This window comes from Gymnoscopelus microlampas (genome assembly GCF_963454915.1).
Source record: "Gymnoscopelus microlampas genome assembly, chromosome: 17".
Classification (NCBI taxonomy): domain Eukaryota; kingdom Metazoa; phylum Chordata; class Actinopteri; order Myctophiformes; family Myctophidae; genus Gymnoscopelus; species Gymnoscopelus microlampas.
In genome coordinates this window covers 35,726,091-35,747,483 of record NC_139954.1, presented here as the reverse complement: position 1 = coordinate 35,747,483, position 21,393 = coordinate 35,726,091, and the positions used below count along the sequence as shown (strand labels likewise).

Sequence of the window (21,393 nt, the reverse complement as noted above, 5' to 3'; positions counted from 1 at the left end):
TGCATGTGCTCCGAGCGTATTAAACGAGTTTGGACAGGCATTGGAATGACAAGCGTTATTTACCCAGACTTCGCTATCAAAGTAATTACCACAAATATCAAGTTTCAAAGACTTGGCCCACGTTGTGTTTATGATACGGCGTTGGGCCGTATCAAGTACTGCCCACAGTGATGTAAACAATGCACTTGAAGGAAACCGGAACCAGAACCATGGAGTTCTGGTTCTGAGGCTGAGAGAATTTGAGACAGATAGAACGGACAGCTGATGTCAAAGTCTCGGTCAGATCCGAAAAGTAGGTCATGGAAAGTTAAAATTAAATGTGTTTCCTGGTGTAACTGATGTTAAGCACCTGGTTGTGCTACAGTATATCAGCTGGTGCTACATCACTGGTTCTCAATGTGGGGTCCGGGAACCCCCAGGGATTCAGTGGATTCCAGGTGGTCCCCAGATAAATTATTGATAGTTAGGATTACAGTAGGACCCGTATGGGTCTGTAACTAACATGAACACAGAGAGGATCTTACACTGTGGAGTGGGGAACCAGAGATAAAAAAGAAATAAAAAGAATCGTATCAGATAGGGGTCCGTGGGCTAATGCTTATCAAACTAAACTCCAATTAAAAAGGATGATAATCAGCGTGCTACAATGCCTTCCATTATCAGGTTGATCCAAAGGACCTGTAATATATGCAGGGATGTAGTTTATCTATCTGGACCTTTTTATAGCCTGTTGAAAAGAGTTCACCCATTATTTTTAAATAGGACATCACAGTCAGTATATTATGGCAAACGCTGACCCAAGTTAGATGAGAATAATACTCTCATCTAACTTGGACGGAAATGGCGCTGCACAGTAAATGTTGTGGCGTGAGCACGCGTGTTCACTTGCTGGCAAATGAATGAAGCAGATGTTGCATCCCAGTCACAACCCATCACAGAACTGCCACATGTACCTGGTTGACATACTGTAGCTATCAGCAGCTAACAGAACTGTTTAACAGAATTTATATTTCACTACTCTCAGCTGTCTCTTAAGTCATACTGTATACAGTATATATATATATATATATATATATATATATATATATATATATATATATATATATATATATATATATATATATATATATATATATATATATATATATATGTGTGTATAATCAATTTGGTGTACCTAGAAATGGATTTTCTTTTTTTTTAGAAACATGTTGAAATGAAGGTGCCCAGACGGTTTGAAATGCTATGTAGGGAGTTATAGGGCCCTATTTTGGGCCAGGTGGATTGGCATGAAGTGCAGCGAATGAGTGAATTGACCGGAAGCGAAGTGGCGTGACTTTCCCCGCTTGCTGTGTTTGTTTGGTATTTTGGGAACTCACCATGCACCAGTGTGGGAGAGAGGTGCGGTTGGGGGTGAGTCGTTTGCAAGTCAGCATCGCGCTGCAATTTTGGGGTCAACGAGGACCAGGATTTGCACTGTCCACTGCCTGCCTGCTTGGATCAGGTCTACTAATACGAGGCATGCGCTCATCGATTGCTATTTTCTGCTCACTTTAGTTTGTAGAGGCACACCCAGATATACGTGTCCAAAATCACACAAACCTGCTTTGTATGATGCTATGCTTGTCTGTTTCACTTTGGCATGAGTCCATCAAGCTGGAATACATTGTCACAGCATGTTTTTTATGCATTCAGCATTTTAAGATTATTTTTTGACATTTTGATGGTTTATTACAGATAGGTCAGTATAGAAACACAGGAAACCAAGGGCAGAGAGAGAGGAGAGACAAATGCGAGACAAGAAGGGGTTTGGTGCACCAACTGCTTGAGCCACCAGGCACATCACATTGAAGGCACGATATCCATATAGGTTACTCCTTTATAAAAAACTTACTTAACAGATTATGATAGTTCCAGGTTTTGTTTAGCTTACCAGACATAATCAAACCTGTTTCTTAAGGTGCTTGTATTGTGTACAACAGGGAGCAGACAGACACATACACAGATGGAGACTCCAGTGGATTGTCCGCAAAACTTTGCTTTTCATAGTCCAGTTTACTCAAAGCCTACTCTCAGAGGGTTACCAAGCCACATTCTATAGACATTACTCATGGATTGGTCACACGGACAGGTAGTACACACTGACTCAATATACATGACTACACGGACATCCCGGGCAGACATCTGCTCACGCACCACTTTGCCGCAAGCAATAAAAAACTGTTAGAGACAGGCTATAGCGGACCAAAAGTGGACCCTGAGTAGACGTCTGCCTAAGTCTGTGCAACAGTCATTTTGTGCTCATGCATGCGCTTAGTTTATTTGTTGATTATTAATTGGGCCATGAACTGGGCTTAACTGAGAAATGCTTCTCAAAGGACCAGTGTCAGATGTATTATCTGCATTTATTATTTCCTCCCAAGATAGTAATCATATATCATCTGCTCTTGGCGGTCTGTTTGAGGCGTAGAATTAGGTTTCTGAGCCTTTTCTTCCATGACACTGTGGAAATGACTAGTACACCATTGGGCTAAGTCTAAGATCTTCGATAGAGAAGATATGTCATTCCAAGCCTTACCAATGGTATGAAATGGTATACACCATTTGAACACCCATGTGAACGCCATTTGTTGTCGCGAGCGGCCTGTGATCAGTGTTTGTCATATACCCAACATGCTGTTGTCTGAGTTCACGCTGGTTCGCCTGTTTCCACAAAATAGGGTCCATCGATTTTTCTTTTTTTTATATAAAGAATTTGCTCTGATTAATTGGTTTGAAATATTCCCTGAAAAGTCCATTGGTACAATTATGGGCATTTCAATTGCTCAATGTATTATGCATTTTACTGTCTAAACCAAAAGTACCAGTCCAGCAACATCTTAGGTCTCTTGCTACCTAACCCACTGTGCTGTGGACTTTGACTAACTCAGTTAGAACTTCATAAGTACTGTTCATATAACAGCTGAGATAAGGCACAACATGTCAAATACAAACTCAGTTATATAAAAAAAATCTGATACGCTTCATTATAGAGACAAATACAGACACTTACATTCTGCAAAGCATCTTGTGACTCATTATACAAAACAGAGCAATAAAATCACAGGATGTAAAAGCCACACATAAAAATAAAGATATAAAACATATATTATATTATGTACTTCAGTCTTTTCTTCAGCTTGACAGTGTCTTCTGCACTGAGCATTGCAGTTCCTTTGGGCACGAGGGACATACGGTATACTGTACTATTCAGAGAACAGGAAGTCTGTCACCACTATTCAAGAGCCTTTCGTGAGGTCTCTATCTCGGTGTGTCTCTATGCAAACGCATGGTCTGTGTGTGATCACAGTGTATATGTAAATCCATAGGTATGCACACTTGCACGCTTGTTTCTGTGCGCACTACAGTACATCGTGGAGGGTATGGATTTCTCTCAGTTTTTGCATGTGTGTGCATTCTGTGTGTGTTCTCTGGCTGCACACGTCTAAACACAGGTGCGTGCATCTCTGGGTGTGAATCACCTCCATTACATAACATGCAAGTATGTAACTTTGGTGTCAACCCCTACGACGTTCTTGGCGGTACATTTGTAGAATCCTGTGTCCCTACTCGACGGGTTCTGAACTATCAGTGAGCCCTGGGCGCTGAGGTAACGGTTGCCGTAGGTGCGCGCCTGTCCCGTCGCCCTCAGCTGCGACCTGTCAGGCATCTCCCAAGTGATGGTCGCTCTGGGTGTTGCTATGACCAGGCAGGACAGCTCCACGGCAACTCCAGGGCGTGTGTAAGTCACAGGGGAGGGGCCTATTGTGATCCGAGGAGGGTAGGCGATGACGATCACAGGGACCGTGACGAGCGCAGCCAAGGAGGAATCGTGGTTTGTGGTTCGGCAGGAGTAGGATCCGCGGTCGAAAACAGATGCCTGCTGGACTGTTAGTGTTCCATCTGCATGGACCGAATACCGGCCCGAACCACTGCTCTCGCCCCGGGACAACACCTCGCCACTGGGCAAGGTCCAGGACAGAGACCCTTGGGCATTACCAAAGACCTGAGGAGCAGAGCAGGGCAAGTGAAGGGTCTCCCCATTAATGATGCTGACCAGAGAACCTGTTTTTGTGCTCACCACCGGCTGCTGTCTGTTTCTCACTTGCTCTGAGACGGTGCCACCAGAACGGAGCGATGGAACTTCTGAGCGAGGTGCAACGGGTATGAATGGGCGTCCCTGTGGAGGTCTTTCTGTAACTGGCCTTTGTGGACGAGCCATCTCAAGAACAACTTGTGGTGGGCCTGAGTAGTGTCTTGAATGTGGGATGGCTGGTAGACCTGCTGAGTTAGAAGCCTCAGATAAACCTGCACCTCTTGGGGCAGGTCTCTCTACTGCCGGTGTCCTGTGTGGTGGGGGTTCGGCCTGTGTCTCAGAGACCACCAGCTCCACTTGTATCCTTGACTCTCCCCTCTCTCCTCTCACCACACAAACCAGGGTCCCAGCGTCACTCATACGCACACCCCGTAGCTCCAAGGAGCCATTCCGGTGCACAGTGAGCCGGCTGCCATAGTACGGAGCCGGCAAAATGCCATTACCTGGAAGAAGCCAGGACAAGCGGGGTGGAGGCGAACCATGAGAAGGACATGGTAACATCACAGTTTGTCCTCTAACTACTCGCTGTTTTACTGATGTTACTGCACTCACCACAGTGTTTGTGGGGTTACTAATAGCACTTGTGCCACTATTGCTAGTGCTGACGCTGACCCTGCCGTTAATGTTATTTGTACCACTCGTGCTGCTAGACTCTCCTATATTACTAGTCCTACTCAAACCATTATTACTTACTATGCTGGTTCCAGCTCCATTACTGGGCCCACTACTATTTATAACACCAGTATTACTAGTAGCACTATTTGGTCTTCCATTGGCTGTACTAACACTGGCACCATTACTAGCCTTCCCATTAACTTCATTAATATTTGTCCTGCCCAGTCCACCGCTAACTGCTCCAATACCAGTTGGACTATTAGCATTGTTAGCACTATTACTATTAGCATTAGTTGTAATCCCAGGTCCATTGCTATTTATTCCCATATTACCTGGTCTAATAGCTATATTGTTAGCCCCACTCACTCCAACACTGAATTCACTGCTACCAAGCCGTGTTGTTACTCCAATACCGCTACTGCTACTGCTGCCACTGGTACTGCTGCCATGAGCACCATTACTACCAAACCTGCTTGTGCCTCCATTGCTAAATCCATTATAAGAATCTCCATTCAGGCCTGTATTAACATTGACAAGGGAGTTATGACTACTCCCACTGCTGCTGGTACTACTACTACTACTGCTGCTACCAACACCCCCGACCCCGCCTCTCCCATGAACTCCTACAGTAAATGTACTTCCGCCCACCCTGCTATTCATCCCATAGTTAGGGAGTTCCACTTCCAGGCCCACCACCCTGCTCCTCACCCCAGCCACGTTGCTTGCTCGGCAGGTATAGTTCCCGGTGTCGCTCCTTTGGGCTAGGCGGACTTCCAGAGTTCCGTCCGAAACCACCACAACCCGCTCTGAAAAGTAACGGGAACCCAAGCTCCGAGGGATCATACGATTGTTTGAGGAGAACCACGTGACAGTGGGGGCAGGATGACCCTTGGCCCTGCAGCGGATGGCGGCGGTCGCTCCCTGTCGCACTTTGATGACATCATAGCCTGGCGCATCAGTGAAGGTCGGCGGAGAGTTCATCATGACCTTGACTTTAATCTTGAAAGGGATTAAGCATAAATGAATAAATAATGCATCATTTGCATATCAAAATGTGTACATGAATGAAAGAAATGTAAATGAATGCTCTCCGTGGGAAATTGATTGTCTTACCTTCATGGTATCTTGTCCTCCTTGGTTCTCAGCGTAACATGTATACTCCCCTTCCTCTCCCATCCCCACTGCTGGCACTAGCAATGTTCCATTGTCGAACACCGTTAGCCGCCGTGTGCGTCCTCCCCTCTGTTCCCCCTGCAACACGCTGTTCACCATGGTTCCATCTGGGAGGCTCCAACGGACAGCTGGGTCGGGTAGTCCTGATGCCAGGCAATCCACCTAAAAGGACAGCAGGATATATTTTCACATACTGCTGTTTTAAATTTCTTTTTATAACTACCCATATGATGTCTACCTCTGCTATTTTAATCGCCGAGGTTAGACAAAAGTCAAAGTCAAAGTTACACTTTAGATACACAATGTGTTACACAGTGAGTAAGCAGGTTAGTTTCTCAAGGACACTTCAAACACGTGGATTAAAACTCGCTGACTTTTTTAATCTCCAACCTGTGACCTTTCAATTTCATGACGGTATAGACCAGGGGCTCCCAAACCTTTCGTTGCCAAGGACACCCAAATACCCATAGCCCTGTCCCCTAATGAGAAATGGCGTTTAAAATAAAATATGCAAGCTTTGTTGACATGCCCAAAATAGGGACACCAGGGTTAGGTGCTTAAACTGGTACAATCATCTTATGAATTATGAATTTTAATTGAAGATACATATCTTTCTTTCTTTACCTATTTATTTGTATTTGTAATGAATTCATTAATTAATAATGATTCATACCCCCCCGCCCCTTTTCCCTCCTCTCCTTTCCAACTGGCCCCCCTGGCGATCTGCACTTTAAAAACCTGAGGGATAGACGTTGTAACCACTAGGCCATCAAGCCACCCATACAGTAAGTCATAAATGAATTGTACTCAATTCACGAACATTTGTAAATGAAGATCACTTAAGGGAGCCTACCTTCAGCGGTCCGCCGAATTCCACCATCTGATTGGACGGTTGCTTGGGTTCGATCTTGGCGGCCTTGGTGGCCACAGAGACTCGGAGGAGGCGGTAGTCGTCGGCCACCTTGTTGCGCGCAATACACAGGTAATCCCCAGCATCCTTCTCTGTTACTGTATGAACTGAGAGGCTGCCATTGGGATGTACCTTAAGTCGTCGGTCAAAACTAGAATACACGCACACGCACACGCACACACACACACACACACACACACACACACACAATTAGAAAAATATTACCAATGGCATATCAACTGATATCAACTTATGTGTAAAGGCTTAAATAGTAGTTTGGAAAGTACAACCACTTCACTTTTCTCAAATTGAAATAATTTGCCTTCACAGCTACTATACAATGTGATGTACATGCGCACGCACGCACGCACGCACGCACGCACCCACAATGAAGAATGATTTTTAACTTATCTTATCTTATTTTTCTTAATTCAGTCGACTATTATCTCTATTATTAACTTGCATATATTGTATTGCTGTTGTTAGCACAGTCTTGTGGAACATGCCACACCAACATTCCGCTGCTTGTAGCTGTATGAGTGACAAATAAACCCCTCTTGACCCTTGATTCTTACTTCTTGATTCACACACACGTACCTGAAGTGCATGTCAACTAGTTTCCTGTTGGGTGTCCTCCAGATAACGGTGGGCAGTGGGTTGCCAGATACTGAACAGTGAAGTTGAAGGAAACCCCCATAGTGAACCATAGAGACAGAGGGTGAGGTAGAGGTGATACGAGCTTTAGTAAGGGGGCTGACAGGGACAGCGGGGGCTCTCGCCTGGTTTACAGTGGAGGGTGACACTCTGGTGTTATTTACAGAGACTGCCGGGGAGAGAGGAGAGGATGGAGACAGTGGGGGGGAGTGTACTGGGGAGATGTTGCCTGTCGCATTGCTTTTGGGAGATGGATTATTAGAGTAGGGGGGGCTGTGGGGAAGAGGAGAGTCTGGGGAGTTGGGGGGCGGTGTAGAGGTCCTGGATCGATTGAATGGAGATGGAGGGGAGAGTCTGCTGGCGTTGATAGGATGGAACGGCAATGCGGGGCGAGAGGAGCCTCCATCCGAACGAGGTAGTTGAGGTGGAAGTGTAGACGTGGCGCCCCGTGCAATTTCCACTCCTTGTCCGTCCCTCCATCCTGCGAGCTCCACCCTCACCGTCCTCTTATCAGCTCCCACTGCATTGGTCGCCGTACATTCGTAACTCCCAGAGTCCTTTGGCCCCACTTTTCGAATGTGCAGCGTGCCGTTGGGCAAGACAAAGAGGTTCCCGTGGAGAAACTGAGACGTGCGCACCAGCGTCCCGTCCGGGATTCGCCATCGTAGGGTCGGAGGTGGGGCACCCCGGGCGGAGCAGTGGGCATAAACGGGCATTCCCAGGGTCAAAACCAAGTGCTCCTCTCGGGGTTGGTGTATCGCCGGGGGCAACGAAGACACGTGCACGCGCACAGAGGAGCTGGCCGCACCGGCCGAGTTGGAAGCTACACAGCGATACACACCCCGGTCACTGAGTAACACCGCAGAGATATGGAGTGTTCCGTTTGCGTGCATGGTCATGCGGCCATGGGAGGAGTCCTCGGGGGTCTTCACGGAGCGGTCAGGAAGAACCCAGGAGAGGAGAGGATTTGGAACACCATCTGCCTGGCAATCCAAATGCAACTCTCCACCCTGATGGATAGTAGCTTCCCTGTAATTGGCCAGCTGCATCCGTGGGGGGCGGGACCATACCTCCAAAGTGGTGAGCATCCTGTGATGGAAAAACATAAAACATTTGACAAATGGAGACAAGTGATATATAATACTGTACTGTACACATTATAATTAGAATGTCCAATATTCATGGTATTACCTGTCACGACCCAGTGAGCTTTGTGCGCTGCAGATATACGTCCCCCTGTCTTGCATCTGTACATTGTAGATGACAAAGGTTCCATTTGGCAAAACCTCAAAACGCTGGGTCCTGGAGTGTACTGACATCACCGCTCCTAAGAGGAAGAAAAAGAAAGAGAGAGATAGGAAGATGAAGGAAGGAAGCAAGAGAGTGGGAGTGGGAGAAAAGAGGGAGAAAAAGAAAAAAAATAAGAAAGAAAGGCAGAGTAACGAAGAAACAGGAAAGGAGTGGCAGGGAGGGACAGCGACACATGTGTAGTGAGGTCAGAAGTGAACAAAATCTTCCATGACTTGTTTCCACCACTGTACTCTATAGAAAAGCCCATTGTTTGCATGCCAGTGTGTAATGCTGGGTGTAAGTGGGTGTTAAGTTTTTTGTCACAGTAAATTTTATGTATGCGTGATGTTCATGCGATCATTGCAAAACAAAACTTTTATGGCTTAAAAAATTACTTAGGAGGTCCAATTGCTTTTGGAATGATGTGTTGAATTTATTATTAATCCTTTTTGACCAGTACACTGTTCATGCGAAAAGCTTTTTAGTATTTGAATGTTAAAAGAAACATTTTCTGAACTCATTGAAATGACTAATACATTCGTGACTGAGCATTTTTATTTGAAATGTGTGCACGTTCATGCATGTGTGTTCCTGGCCGTGTGTACCTGTGGAGACTTTAGTCCACGTGATGGTGGGTTTAGGCTCTCCCTTAGCCTCACAGGCCAGACTGGCAGTGCTCTCCGCTGGGACAGACACTGTCCTGATATGGGGATCAGCGATCCTGGGTCTGGATCTCAAAACTGGGACCTGTGGCCAACACACAGATAAACAGAATAGAAATACCAAAGCACACAGTTAAATCTTTTAATAGAAAAACATTTAAAAAAAGACCCATCATAATTGGCAACTATAATATTTATATATTATGTTATGTGTAATCCTGTTTTTTCTGTCTGCAATTGATCTGTCCACGCCCATGGTGATGACCTTGAGTAGTAATCATCAGCACCTGAGCTGAGGTGATCAAGCACCCTATAAAAGCAGTGTATTTGTCTGTGTCCCACCATTATAGCACTGACGAAGGTCCTGGGAGGACTGAAACGTTTGCTTTTTAATCCACTGAGCACCGAGCACATTATGGGCATCCAAAAATAAAGAAAAATGTTTTTCTTTAAGTCTTGTCTAAGGAGTTTTTCCTTAACCTCAATGCAGTGAGCGAGTCTCCGTCTATCAGTTTACCCTTATGTTTTTCGAGACCACCGCACCTGCAGTTAATCTTCACCAAAAGGACAAAGAAAGGCGCAACAGTTCTCCTGTTCTTTATATTATGTTAGGGGAAATTCAGAATAGAATGACTTTGAAACCATATTCACCTGTGGAACCAATGGTCTGGTCTGGGCGGGCCTTGCAGCAGAGCTCTAGGAATAGATTGATCATTGATTATCTCAAATCCCACAGGATTAAACTCTTAGAGTACATAGTGTAAGGCTGTTGATTATGGGGCACATGTTTTTAATCTCCTTCTTAGATCTTTCAAGCACTCCAGCAGAGCTCTGGAAAAGCCATGAAATTGGAAAATTGCTATAAACATCTTACAATGTCAATTTGAACAGACAGAATTGTCTATTTTCACATCTACAGTGCTGTGCAATTTCCACTATTTTATTCTTCCCCACTGGGTCTGTGTTTGTCTTCCACCATGTGAATGTGTACATGTGCTGGTGTTTACTTGGCAAGAGCTCATTTGGAATAAACGACAGGCTGAATTAACCGCGTTCAACCTGCGGTTGGGCATGTCATTCTGGGCAAACATTTTCAAAACTTTTCATGAATTTAAAAAAATCTGAAAATAGCAGATCTACAAGCTCACAATACGTCACAAAGCAACATGTTGTGATCTGGTAGATATTTAAAAAACATATTTTAAAGTATAAAATAGGTAATATAGTATATACAGTATATACTATACACTACAAATTAGATGTATATTGATCAATTACATATTTATCTAACCTGAATGAATGAAAAAGTAAGGGACAAATGAAAGAACTGAACAAATATTTCCAAAAAAGTGGAACAATCTGATTCTGTTCTAATTCCCGCCATATCATTGTCTTTCTTTGGATAACACTGCCCACCAAGTTATGTCCTATGAAGACATTCAAAACTCACCCCGGGTGAGGCAGGGAGGGCCGGAGCATGGGGAGGTCTGCTGCCGTGGGAATCCGGAATAGAATTAGCTCCCGGGTTCTTCCAGCTGGGGGGAGGTCTGCTCTGCTCTGGTACCCCGGAAACCGGCACCCCTCTGTGGTCAACCCGCTCTAAGCTCGGCCTCTGTCTGGAGGGTTCTCTGGTACTCGTGGATGTGGTGGTGGTGGTAGGAGTAGTACTGGTAGTAGTAGGAGTAGTGGTTGTAGTGGTGACAGGAGTAGTACTGGTAGAGAAAATAGGAGTAGTTGTCCTAGTAGTGGGACCAGCAGAAGTAATAGGGGTGGTTGTTCTAGTGGTGGCTGGAGTAGTCGTGGTCATCAAAGGTGTAGTTGTAGTAGGGAGAGTAGTCAAAGTAGTAGTAGTAGCAGCAGCAGCAGCAGTAGTAGTAGTAGGAGGAGTAGTAGTAGTAGTAGTAGTAGTAGTAGTAGTAGTAGGAGGAGGAGTAGTAGTTGTAGTAGTAGGAGTAGTAGTGGTAGTAGTAGTAGGAGGAGTAGTAGAAGTAGGAGGAGTAGTAGTAGTAGTAGGAGGAGGAGTAGTAGTTGTAGTAGTAGGAGTAGTAGTGGTAGTAGTAGTAGGAGGAGTAGTAGAAGTAGGAGGAGTAGTAGTAGTAGTAGTAGTAGTAGTAGTAGGAAGTGTAGTTGTGGCACTAGTCGAAGAGGGAAGAGTTGGAGTGCTTGTGGTTGCAGTCATAGTGGGACTTGTAGTAGTTGTGGCGGTTATGGTGTCAGTAATAATGATGGGATTTGTAGTTTTTCTAGTTGTCGTAGTAGGGGCAGCGGTGCTAGTGGTGGTGGTAATAGTAGTGGCGATTGGATTTTTACGTTTACTTGTTGTGGAAATAGTAGCTCTTCTAGCAGCACTAGTAACTTGGATACTCTGGATAATTGGAATAGGGGTGACTGATGGAGTTGTAGTGATTTCTACAGTGGTGGTAGCTGTGCTGGGTACCGTGGACGAATCAGAGGAGGAGGGAGAGAGGGACGAAGACACATATGATTCTCCTAACAAATCCCACTCCATCTCCTTGGCGTGTTTGCTTGGGGGTCCATCAGTATGTTTGCTTGGGGGAGCCCCTACCGTCGTGGTATGAGAGCGAGGGGGGGTGGGTGTCGCCGGTGTTCCGGGTACTATGCTATCCGGTATGTTGACCGAGTGAGTCATCATGTCTTGTCTATGTGTCATTGGGGGAGAGTTGGTCTGCGCAGATGAAGAGGAAGAGGAGAGCACAGGGGGAGTTAATGAGGAAAGAGATGGGAAGGGGGTTTCTGTAGGGGATAGATGGAGAGACTCTGAAATGGCAGGAGATGGAGAATTCAATTCCAGCTCATCTGGAGCCGCACTGGACATCGTCATTTGATCCTTCTTCGCTAATGGCATGGTTGAAGAACTGGATGTAGGAGCCAGAGACGGAGTAGCCACGTGGGTCACGGTCATGTCAGCGGCCACAGAGTGTGACCTCGGTGTCGTGAGGTCTGGCAGAGGTCGGGGTCGAGGTCGCCCCCTGGGACGGCTGATTCGTCTTCTCTGACCGATTCGCCTGCGAGCATTCCAGGGGCTCTCGGGCCGTGAGTTGGGAACCGAGTTAGGCAGAAGTCCCTGCCGTGGGTTCTGAGGCCTGGGTTCAACAGGCTTAGGGGTTGATCCCCTCTCCTCCTCTTCCACTGGTTCAGGGACAATTTCATTGGTTCTGGATGTCACTGGGTCTATCTGTAACTCTGTTTGTGTGTCTTTCTCAGCCTCATTCTCTCTTTCTCTCTCTGTTTGTGTTTCTGTTGACCTCCCCGTCTGTAGGTCTGACTCCTGCTCTGTGCCGCTCTCAGTGTCCACATTTCTCTCTGTCTCTGTCCCTGTCCCTGTGTCTGTTTGGGTGTTTATTTTTGTCTGACTGTGTGTCGGCATCTCTGTGTGAACAGGGTGCAGGCCTTCCTCTTGTAGACTGGCATCATCAATAGATGACCCTTCAGCTTCCTTTCCCCCATCTCTCTCTCCCTCCCCTCTTACTCGGTCTTGACTACTCTCATCCTCATCCGTTCCTCTGTCCGTAGGCTCATCCACACTGTTTGACTGGCTAGTGCTGTTAAGAGCGGTCCTGTCGCGTATCTTGGCCAATATGTCAGCCCATTTCTGTGGGTCTATCCTCTGTTTAGTTGAACTAATTCTGCGTCTGTTATCTAAGTGGTTCCTTCTCGGTTCACCAGAGGATGCTCCTCCACCTCCCCTCCTCGGGACACCCTCTCTCACGGGTACCCGTCTTCGAGGGTGTCCAACTGGATAACGTCGGTTTAGGGACGGCTGGTGTGGTCTTGTACGCCTCCTATAGGCTAAAGGATTTCTCTCCTCCTCTTCCTCCTCATCTCCTGAGCCTTCCTCCACCATATTACTCTGTAGCAACGGGGCTCGTATCCGAGTTGACCGACCGGCAGCCGACTGTGGCCCCCTGGGTAATGACGCCATGAGTGGCCGGGATGGTCGAGGGTTTAAGTTCAGCTGTGTAGAAAGAGAGTCAGCACCATACTGGTTCACCGCCGTGCAGCGGTATTGGCCAGCGTCATTCATGGAAGAGCGTGGCAGGGACAGGCTCCCATTTGATTGGATAGTGAGCCCATCAGCCCTGCCTGAGCCCTGCGTTACTATATTCCCACCTGGTAACACCCAACTAATATCAGGCATAGGCGAACCAGATGCCACGCAGGGCAGTATGATAGCCTCGCCAACCATCCCTGTTAAAGACGGTCCCACTTGCTCCCCTGGAATCGCTACAGAGGAGTGTTCGACTGCGAGACGCACTGGCAGAACGTTCACATCTATCCCCGCCCGGGCCACGCAATAGTATATCCCAGAATCAGAGAGTTCCGTTTTCTGTATGAGTAAACCAGATGCTGAGGCGTGGGCCCTACCATCTGAGCTGCTGGAGGGGGAGAAGAGTTGTGATCCATCGGGGAGATTCCACTCTATGATGGTAGGTTTGCCAGAGCTAAGAACGGGGCAGGTCAGTTCTACCCTACTGCCTACTACTGCCGCTAGTGCTGTGACGGTGCGATTAGTAGGGATCAGCACCCATGGACGCAGAGCTGGGGAAGATGACAAGGACGGAACAGGGTCAGGACGAGCAGATGCTCTTGTGGTCAATAGGAGCTGAAGCCTGTGCCCACTGGACTGCGCTCTGTTAAGTTGAATGCTGATAAACGGCTGTAGCAACCACTGGGGCTTGGCTTTGACTGAAGCTCGGACTCCAGTGTGGTAGTAGCCTTCTCTCTCCCCTGCCTGCCTGTAACGATAGGCCAAGTCCGGGGCTTTACTCAGCATTATCTCTCTCTCCAGGCGAACTGCCGTCTCGCTATAGTAAGCCAGAATCCTCCAAAGTCTCTCGTAACTCCCTCTCTCCACGGGACACTCCAGGGACAGGGAGAGTGAGAGGGACAGCGGAGAAGAGGATGAGAGGGAGAGATCGGGGAGAGGTGTGATGTCCGGAGTGTTGGCAGAGTGAGTGACTTCGCAGCTCAGATCAACGTTATTCCCCTGTTGGTCGGACAGACCCAGAGAGGCGGTGCCTAAAGGCTCTATGAAGGATTCAATCGGTTGGACACTGCCATGGTCCACCCCGGAAGGCGGGTCTCTTCCTGGGGAGGAGATGACAGGCGCGGCACAAGAGAGGTCAGTCTGCTGGAGCAAGCCCCGCCCTCGGAGGGGATTGGGCGATTCACAGACGGGACATTGAGGACCTTTGGGACATTTCATCAATCCTAAGACAGTGAGAGAGAGACAGACATACAGTGACAGAGAGAGAGAGAGTTCACTTAACATCACTTCTCAACAATTATAACCTACATTTCAGCTGTCATGCTCAAACAGTAAAACTGATTGTACTTCACATGTAAATGACAAATGACATTATACAAATGTAGGGCTGCAACTATTGATTATTTTCTTAGCAGTTATTCTATTGATGACTCTTTTGATTAATTGAATAATATTGAAATATTATATTATATTATGTTTTTTTATTATTTACATTTTTGAATAGACTTTTATGTTGACTAAATTGATTAACCTGATTGACCACTTAAGCCCAATCTCATACTTCGACATACAGCGGCGCAAATATAGCGAAAATAGCTGATCTGCAGGTTCAGAACGCGTCACAGTATTTCTTTGTGGGAAAAAAAGTTGTAATACAATCAATCATTTTGTACAATAAATTAAATTGATTAGTTCGATTAACTTTTGCATCCCTATACAAATGGTTGCCTTATCTAAGTTGAAGTTGTCGTTCTGCTTTCATTCTCTCTACTCCACAGGTTATGCAAACAACAACAATGAAATATCGTACCCTCCGGGGCCATAGTGCAACACATAAAATCAAGCAGCTCACAAATCAAGCACCTCATCGTTGCACAACACATAGTAGCCTATACATTTCAGCTATCTGCACACAGCGGACGCGGTCATGACAGATTAGTCACACAGCTGAATCTGGCACGTCAACCAAACAAATGTCAAGGTTCAGCCTGCTTCCACGTCTCTATCAATGACAGGGTGAGACGGAGAGAACGACTGACAGAGGTGGAGAGGAGGAGAGAACAATAGACAGCATCTGGGGAGATTTTATCAAAGGTATAAATAAAAAGCAGATGCTTTGCATCCCAACTCCAAGATATTAGCGTGCAGTATTGTGAGGACAATCGGACGTGATCGTCTGTTGCAAATAATAATGTGATTTTGCTTGAAGTATGCAGAGCGATGTTAAGTCAGGGCCATCAAATTAGATAGATGCATCTAGAGGCCACCCACAGAGTAACCTGGGAACGATTTTCTCTATAAATGACTGTGTTGTTGAGAGGAAGATAACATACCAACTCCCTGATTGTACATGTGATTCTACGGTAATATAGAATCACACAATACAACACTTTTGTACTGGCGTCATTACACTTAAGCCCTATTTTATACGGGTGCATTTCTCCTTTCCGACATGTCGCCTTTCCGACGTTGACTAACCCTATACCTAACCCTAACCCTAACCTTAACCGCACGCGGAAGCCACTAGTCGGAGTGGTGAGATGTCGGAATGGAAGGAGCACCCCATTTTATACTTTAGCGATTTAAAAAAAAATGCTGATCTACAAGCACACCATGACGCGATGCAATGTGTTGTGAGCTTGTAGATCTGCTAGTTTCTTTTGAACGATATTTTTGAACATTCTCACCTATAATGACATGCCCAAAATAGATACAGTATGTCAGTGCTTAAGTGATTAACAGACTGTTGCTCTCCTTCCATCTTTTTCATTTCTGTGGCAGTCTCTAACTATAGTTTATCTTTAACCATTGTGTGTACAACACTTACAGCAGTGGGAGGGACATAATACAGCCACAGATATTAGATGAAATTTAAAGTCAAAGTGTGAAGATAGTTGAATGCAAAGGCAAACAGTCTCACCTGGGTGAGCAAGAGTCCAGCCGGAAAACCAGTTCATCCTGCAGTCACAGCTCCATGGGTTGGCCTGCAGTACCAGGGTCTCCAGCAGGGGCGCCGTCTCCAAGGTCTCTCTGGGCAGAGTGGTTAGACTGTTGTTGGACAGATCTAGGTGCCTGGAGAGGAAAACAACAGGGGTAGGAGAAGAGTACAGAGTGGCATTGAAGAGCAATGGTGTCAAGGAAAGCGGAGTAAAAAGGGACGGAAGGAGGGAAGAGAGAAATATAGCAGGGAAGACGTGAAAGGATGGACAGATGCAGGGAGAAACATCATCATCATCAACCATCATCAGTATAGTCAACATAATCTTCATCAATATCAAAATTATTATAATCATCATCATTGTCCATCCATTCTCATTCATTTTTGTATATCCTGTATACAGTATTTCCATCAATACAGATTAGTAAAGTACATTTAGAGCAGGGGAAGGGCACAGGGACTGCTGACGGTGCAGCCGATGCGAGAGGTTAGGATGTTTATCTCCAACCACTGATGGAAACCGTACCTGCTTGCCACCCCATTAGGCTAGGATGGAATGATGCAACAGCTATAGAATGATACAGTGCTCGCCACGGAGATGTCAAATGCTCACGGGACTGAAACGAATAGAATTCGGGCCATTTATCATTTGTTCCCACGAACGGACGGCCCCGGCGCTCCGCGGAAACGGCGGTTTTACCGTTCCATTTAAAGCTCACCTGAGTGTGGAGTAGAAGTACGTGTTGAGCAGCGACAGGGTGCACAGACCGCGGGGGTGCAGCTGATGGAGACGGTTCCCCTGGAGACGGAGCAGCCGCAGGCTGGGCATCTGGAGCAGGGCCTGCGGGTGGAGGTGCTGCAGGAGGTTGTGGTCCAAGTGCAGCCGAAGTAGGGAGGTCAGGCCGGAGAAGGCCTGGGAGGAGGAGATCTCCCTCAGCTTGTTATAGCTCAGCTTCAATATCTGAGGAGGGTGGGTGGATGGAGGGGAGGGCGGGAGGGGGGGTTTGAAAGGTTAGAACAGTGATCAGAAGGAGATGTTCTCCAGTCTGGACTGACTAAAAGTCCAACTAAAAATGAACAACACGAAGGAAAAGCGTTTTGTTTGGTATGAAGCTCTGCTTTGGGGCATGGAGACAGAAACATATATAGAGAGAGAATTCCATTGAGAACTGCCTTCAGCTTGTTATAGTTATAGCTGAGTTTCAAACACTAAACAATTATGTGTCCACACACACACACACACACACACACACACACACACACACACACACACACACACACACACACACACACACACACACACACACACACACTGTCCTGTTTGGACCCCAGGAAGAGTAGTCGTCACTGTGGTGAGGACTAATGGGGATCCGTAATAAACAATAAACACGCACGCACGCACACACGCACGCACGCACACACACACACACACACACACACACACACACACACACACACACACACACACACACACACACACACACACACACACACACACACACACACACACACACACACACACACACACACACACACACACTGTCCTGTTTTGACCCCAGGAAGAGTAGTCATCACTGTGGTGAGGACTAATGGGGATCCGTAATAAACAATAAACACACGCGCACGCAAGCACACACACACATGGTGAGCTTCAAATGTTTGGGAGAGAGAGATAGAATAAGATTCTGTGTGTGTGTGTGTGTGTGTGTGTGTGTGTGTGTGTGTGTGTGTGTGCGTGTGTGCGTGCCTGCCTGCCTGCCTGCCTGCCTGCCTGCCTGCCTGCCTGCCTGCCTGCCTGCCTGCCTGCCTGCCTGCCTGCCTGCCTGCCTGCCTGCCTGCGTGCGTGCGTGCGTGCGCGCGCATGTGTGTATGTGTGTGGACCAGGGAGAGGTAAGTGTCTGCATGAAGAGATGATTTCCTCCATTTAACCGTAACTGATTGAAAAACACCTCCTACATATTTTATACACAATTGAAGTGAAAACAGCCACGAGCGCCCACCAAAACACTGTGCTCCATCAGTACCTCCATCACCACGCTGTGAATGAATCAGGTCAAGACAGGGAACCCAATGGAGATGCTGCAGCACAGAAATGTTTTCTTCACTCTGGTATCCAAATAGTAAATGGAAATGTCTCTGTCGTCCTAACTTATACAGGCCTACAAACCGCTCTGCGGGACGTCGTGAGCTTGCAGATCAGCTATTTTCGACGTGACTGACGTCGCATTGGCTCGCAGCTCAGATCAATGCTGTTCCCCTGTTGGTCAGACATACCCACAGAGGTGGTGCCTAAAGGCTCTATGAAGGATTCAATCGGTTGGACGCTACCAAACCGCTCTGGGGCACGTTGTGAACTTGTAGATCAGCTATTTTCGATGCAGGACACAGTCATACGACATAGTCTAAATCAGGCTTTATCCTACGATGTCGGACTCGTTACTGCGATTCTTGAGATGTGTGCAAGCCCACCAGACTCCTACTGCTACTCTTGTGATGTGTGCGAGTCCACCATAACTTACTGTGACTGTTGTGACGTGTGGTGATGCGCCCACCAGACTCATTACTTCTACTCTTGTGATGTGTGGCAAGCCCACCAGAAGTTGAGGGAGAAGATGCATACACCTTCTCTCTCTCTGCGTGATTTATGAGATATTTTACTCCCCAGAGAAACTACTTAGCTGGAGAAGTCGCTGTGGCTGCTGACAGATATTGCATGTGGGGGCAAGTCAACACGTGGAAATATGGGTCCTATTAACACGACAAAATATATCAGCGTCTGCCTTGGAGGCGATTGGGGAACAATAGCTGCCAGGAGTCATATGTCCTCCCCGCTGGACTGATAACTCCTGCCCTGAGGCCTGAAAACAGTGCCTTTGCTGTCAGCAACACAGAGAAAATAATAGCATACATATAAATTATGCATTAGTTTTGTACACTGAAAGACCAGACAATAACATATTCAGTTATTTATTGATATCTAAGGTCAAATGGATTAGTGAATTGGTTTAAATTAAATGTATCCCAGATGTGTGCACCCACTGAACATAATTCTATAATAATATACCCCTGATACAGGTGCATGTATCAAAGTGGCAACATGTGGTAACATTAACCAACATTTTGAAGTATTTGGTTCTGTACAATATACTGTAAACACTACATTACTCAAGCTGTTTGAACTACTATTTGTTCTTTGTCAAGCACTGAATAAATATGTCATGGATCTGTACATCACACATAATCCTGTGAGAGAGCTAGGCATATACTCTGCATATGTTCATGTTTAGGAGTTGAGTTTGCTCCAGTAAAGCGCACTTGAAAGAGAGCAGAAACCCATAATAATGTTATATTCACAATGTTCCCATCGTCCTCTATGTGCCTGAGGAGATGGAGGGCGATGAAAGGAATATCGGAGGAGTCTTGTCCCTAATTTGACTTCTTCAGTATCCATCTTCTATGACCTGCTAAAAACCGGTATCTCTGAGTGAAATTCGTAGTAACTGGTGGGGTGAACGGATCAGCCCGAATAAAAAATGCATGACCCCATTAACATTCATCATGCATTTTGGACGTTTTGCTAAGATGTAAGCGTTTCACAGGGACACAGAACATTAATGAGATACAGCCTGGCTACCACTCAGTTACAAATTCCTACATTTATTTCCTGTAAAAAAAACTATCCCTGGATCATCACCTTATCCTGACCAGCAAAATGGGGCTTTACCAATGTTGGTTCACTCTGCTGCCTACTACATAACCACAATGGCATAGGTTTGATTCCCGCCTATGGCCCTGTGTTGCAAATCATTCCTCCGCCCTCCTCACAGAGACAGAAATGTCACTGCTCACACACAAATTTCACCCTGTAAACCTGTGATGTGACGAATAAAATTCAGATTCTGATCAATGCCCAGGCACATGACATCTCTGGAAGAAATCTGGTAAATCTGGCTACTACTGTTGGTTCCGGTTTACCTGTAGTGATTTCATGTCTCGAAATGCCCCATCTGGAATGTGGTGAATGTCGTTGCCATGGAGCATCAGAAGTTCTGCCTTCTTCAGGCCAGCCAATGAGTGGTCAGGGATCCTGCTGATGCTGTTGAACCTACCAGAGCAGAGAAACCACATCATCATCAACCAAGGACATCGTCAACCAATGACACATGGAAATATGAAAATATTATGACAACCAGCACAACCATGACCAATATAAGCTCTGATTTGATATGGTCCATCTATACTGTACACTCTTTGTGAGCGATAGTGTGTGTGCATGTGTGTGCGACTGTGCGTGCACACTCTCGTGTATGTGTGTAGCTGGCTTTTTGCATCTTTGCATGTGTATCTGAGTATGCTATGCATGAGTGTGTGCATGTGTCCTTACCCTAGATTAATGCGTAGGGTGTGTGTGGGCAGGCCAGGAGGTATGGAAAGCAGAGAACGGAAGGTGCAGTGGACCTCGCTGGCCTGGTAACAGTTACAGGATCTGGGACAGGCCCGGCTCACAGGGACCATGAGAACCAGCACCAGCACGGTCAGCGCTGTCACCGGCGCACTCACTCTCTGACACATCTTCAGTTCAGAAGATTAGTGGAGTCAATGGGGTAATCACTGTGAATGAGAAAAAGTTCATTACCAATTAACAGGGAATTTGGTAGCAAGCAGCAGCACCACAGCCCCCCAGCTGACAGAATCTTAACTCAATTAGCAGGGTTAATGAGCTCTCGTGTTTATTACTGAACCACCACAAATACCCCTATTTATAGATACAGTTTAAGCTAAATTATCTCTCGCTCTTTCTCTCGGTTTCCAAACAGAAGAGATAGAGTGCAATCAGATTCCATGTTTGTTTTTACTTGAAAGGCAAATGATATGGTCCATTATCCTGACCCATGAAATGTAAACAAAACTAATTGTAAGACTTATGAAGTCATTATATTGATATTGTGATATGAGACTAGATATTGTCTAGACATTGTCTCTTCCTGGTTTTAATCACATTTAAGCCCT

General features: G+C 46.3%; 1 protein-coding gene across 2 annotated transcripts in view; it reads right to left on the bottom strand.

Annotated features, from left to right (window-relative positions):
- Window positions 1–1,165: 1,165 nt before the first annotated feature.
- LOC311065075 (matrix-remodeling-associated protein 5-like) overlaps window positions 1,166–21,393 on the bottom strand; it is a 22,278-nt gene continuing 2,050 nt past the window's right edge. Inside the window, exons 2-13 of one of the 2 annotated variants that reach the window (XM_084085282.1) lie at window positions 20,768–20,994; window positions 20,359–20,488; window positions 17,103–17,344; window positions 16,366–16,517; window positions 10,887–14,668; window positions 10,088–10,132; window positions 9,380–9,521; window positions 8,676–8,811; window positions 7,428–8,573; window positions 6,774–6,981; window positions 5,861–6,082; window positions 1,166–5,746 (exon numbers count right to left, since the gene is read on the bottom strand). In XM_084085282.1, coding sequence (XP_083941408.1) covers window positions 3,524–5,746; window positions 5,861–6,082; window positions 6,774–6,981; window positions 7,428–8,573; window positions 8,676–8,811; window positions 9,380–9,521; window positions 10,088–10,132; window positions 10,887–14,668; window positions 16,366–16,517; window positions 17,103–17,344; window positions 20,359–20,488; window positions 20,768–20,955 — 8,616 coding nt within the window. In that variant the 5' untranslated portion in view covers window positions 20,956–20,994 and the 3' untranslated portion in view covers window positions 1,166–3,523. The remainder of the gene's footprint in view (window positions 5,747–5,860; window positions 6,083–6,773; window positions 6,982–7,427; window positions 8,574–8,675; window positions 8,812–9,379; window positions 9,522–10,087; window positions 10,133–10,886; window positions 14,669–16,365; window positions 16,518–17,102; window positions 17,345–20,358; window positions 20,489–20,767; window positions 20,995–21,393) is intronic. The other variant, XM_084085283.1, reaches the window with a different exon arrangement.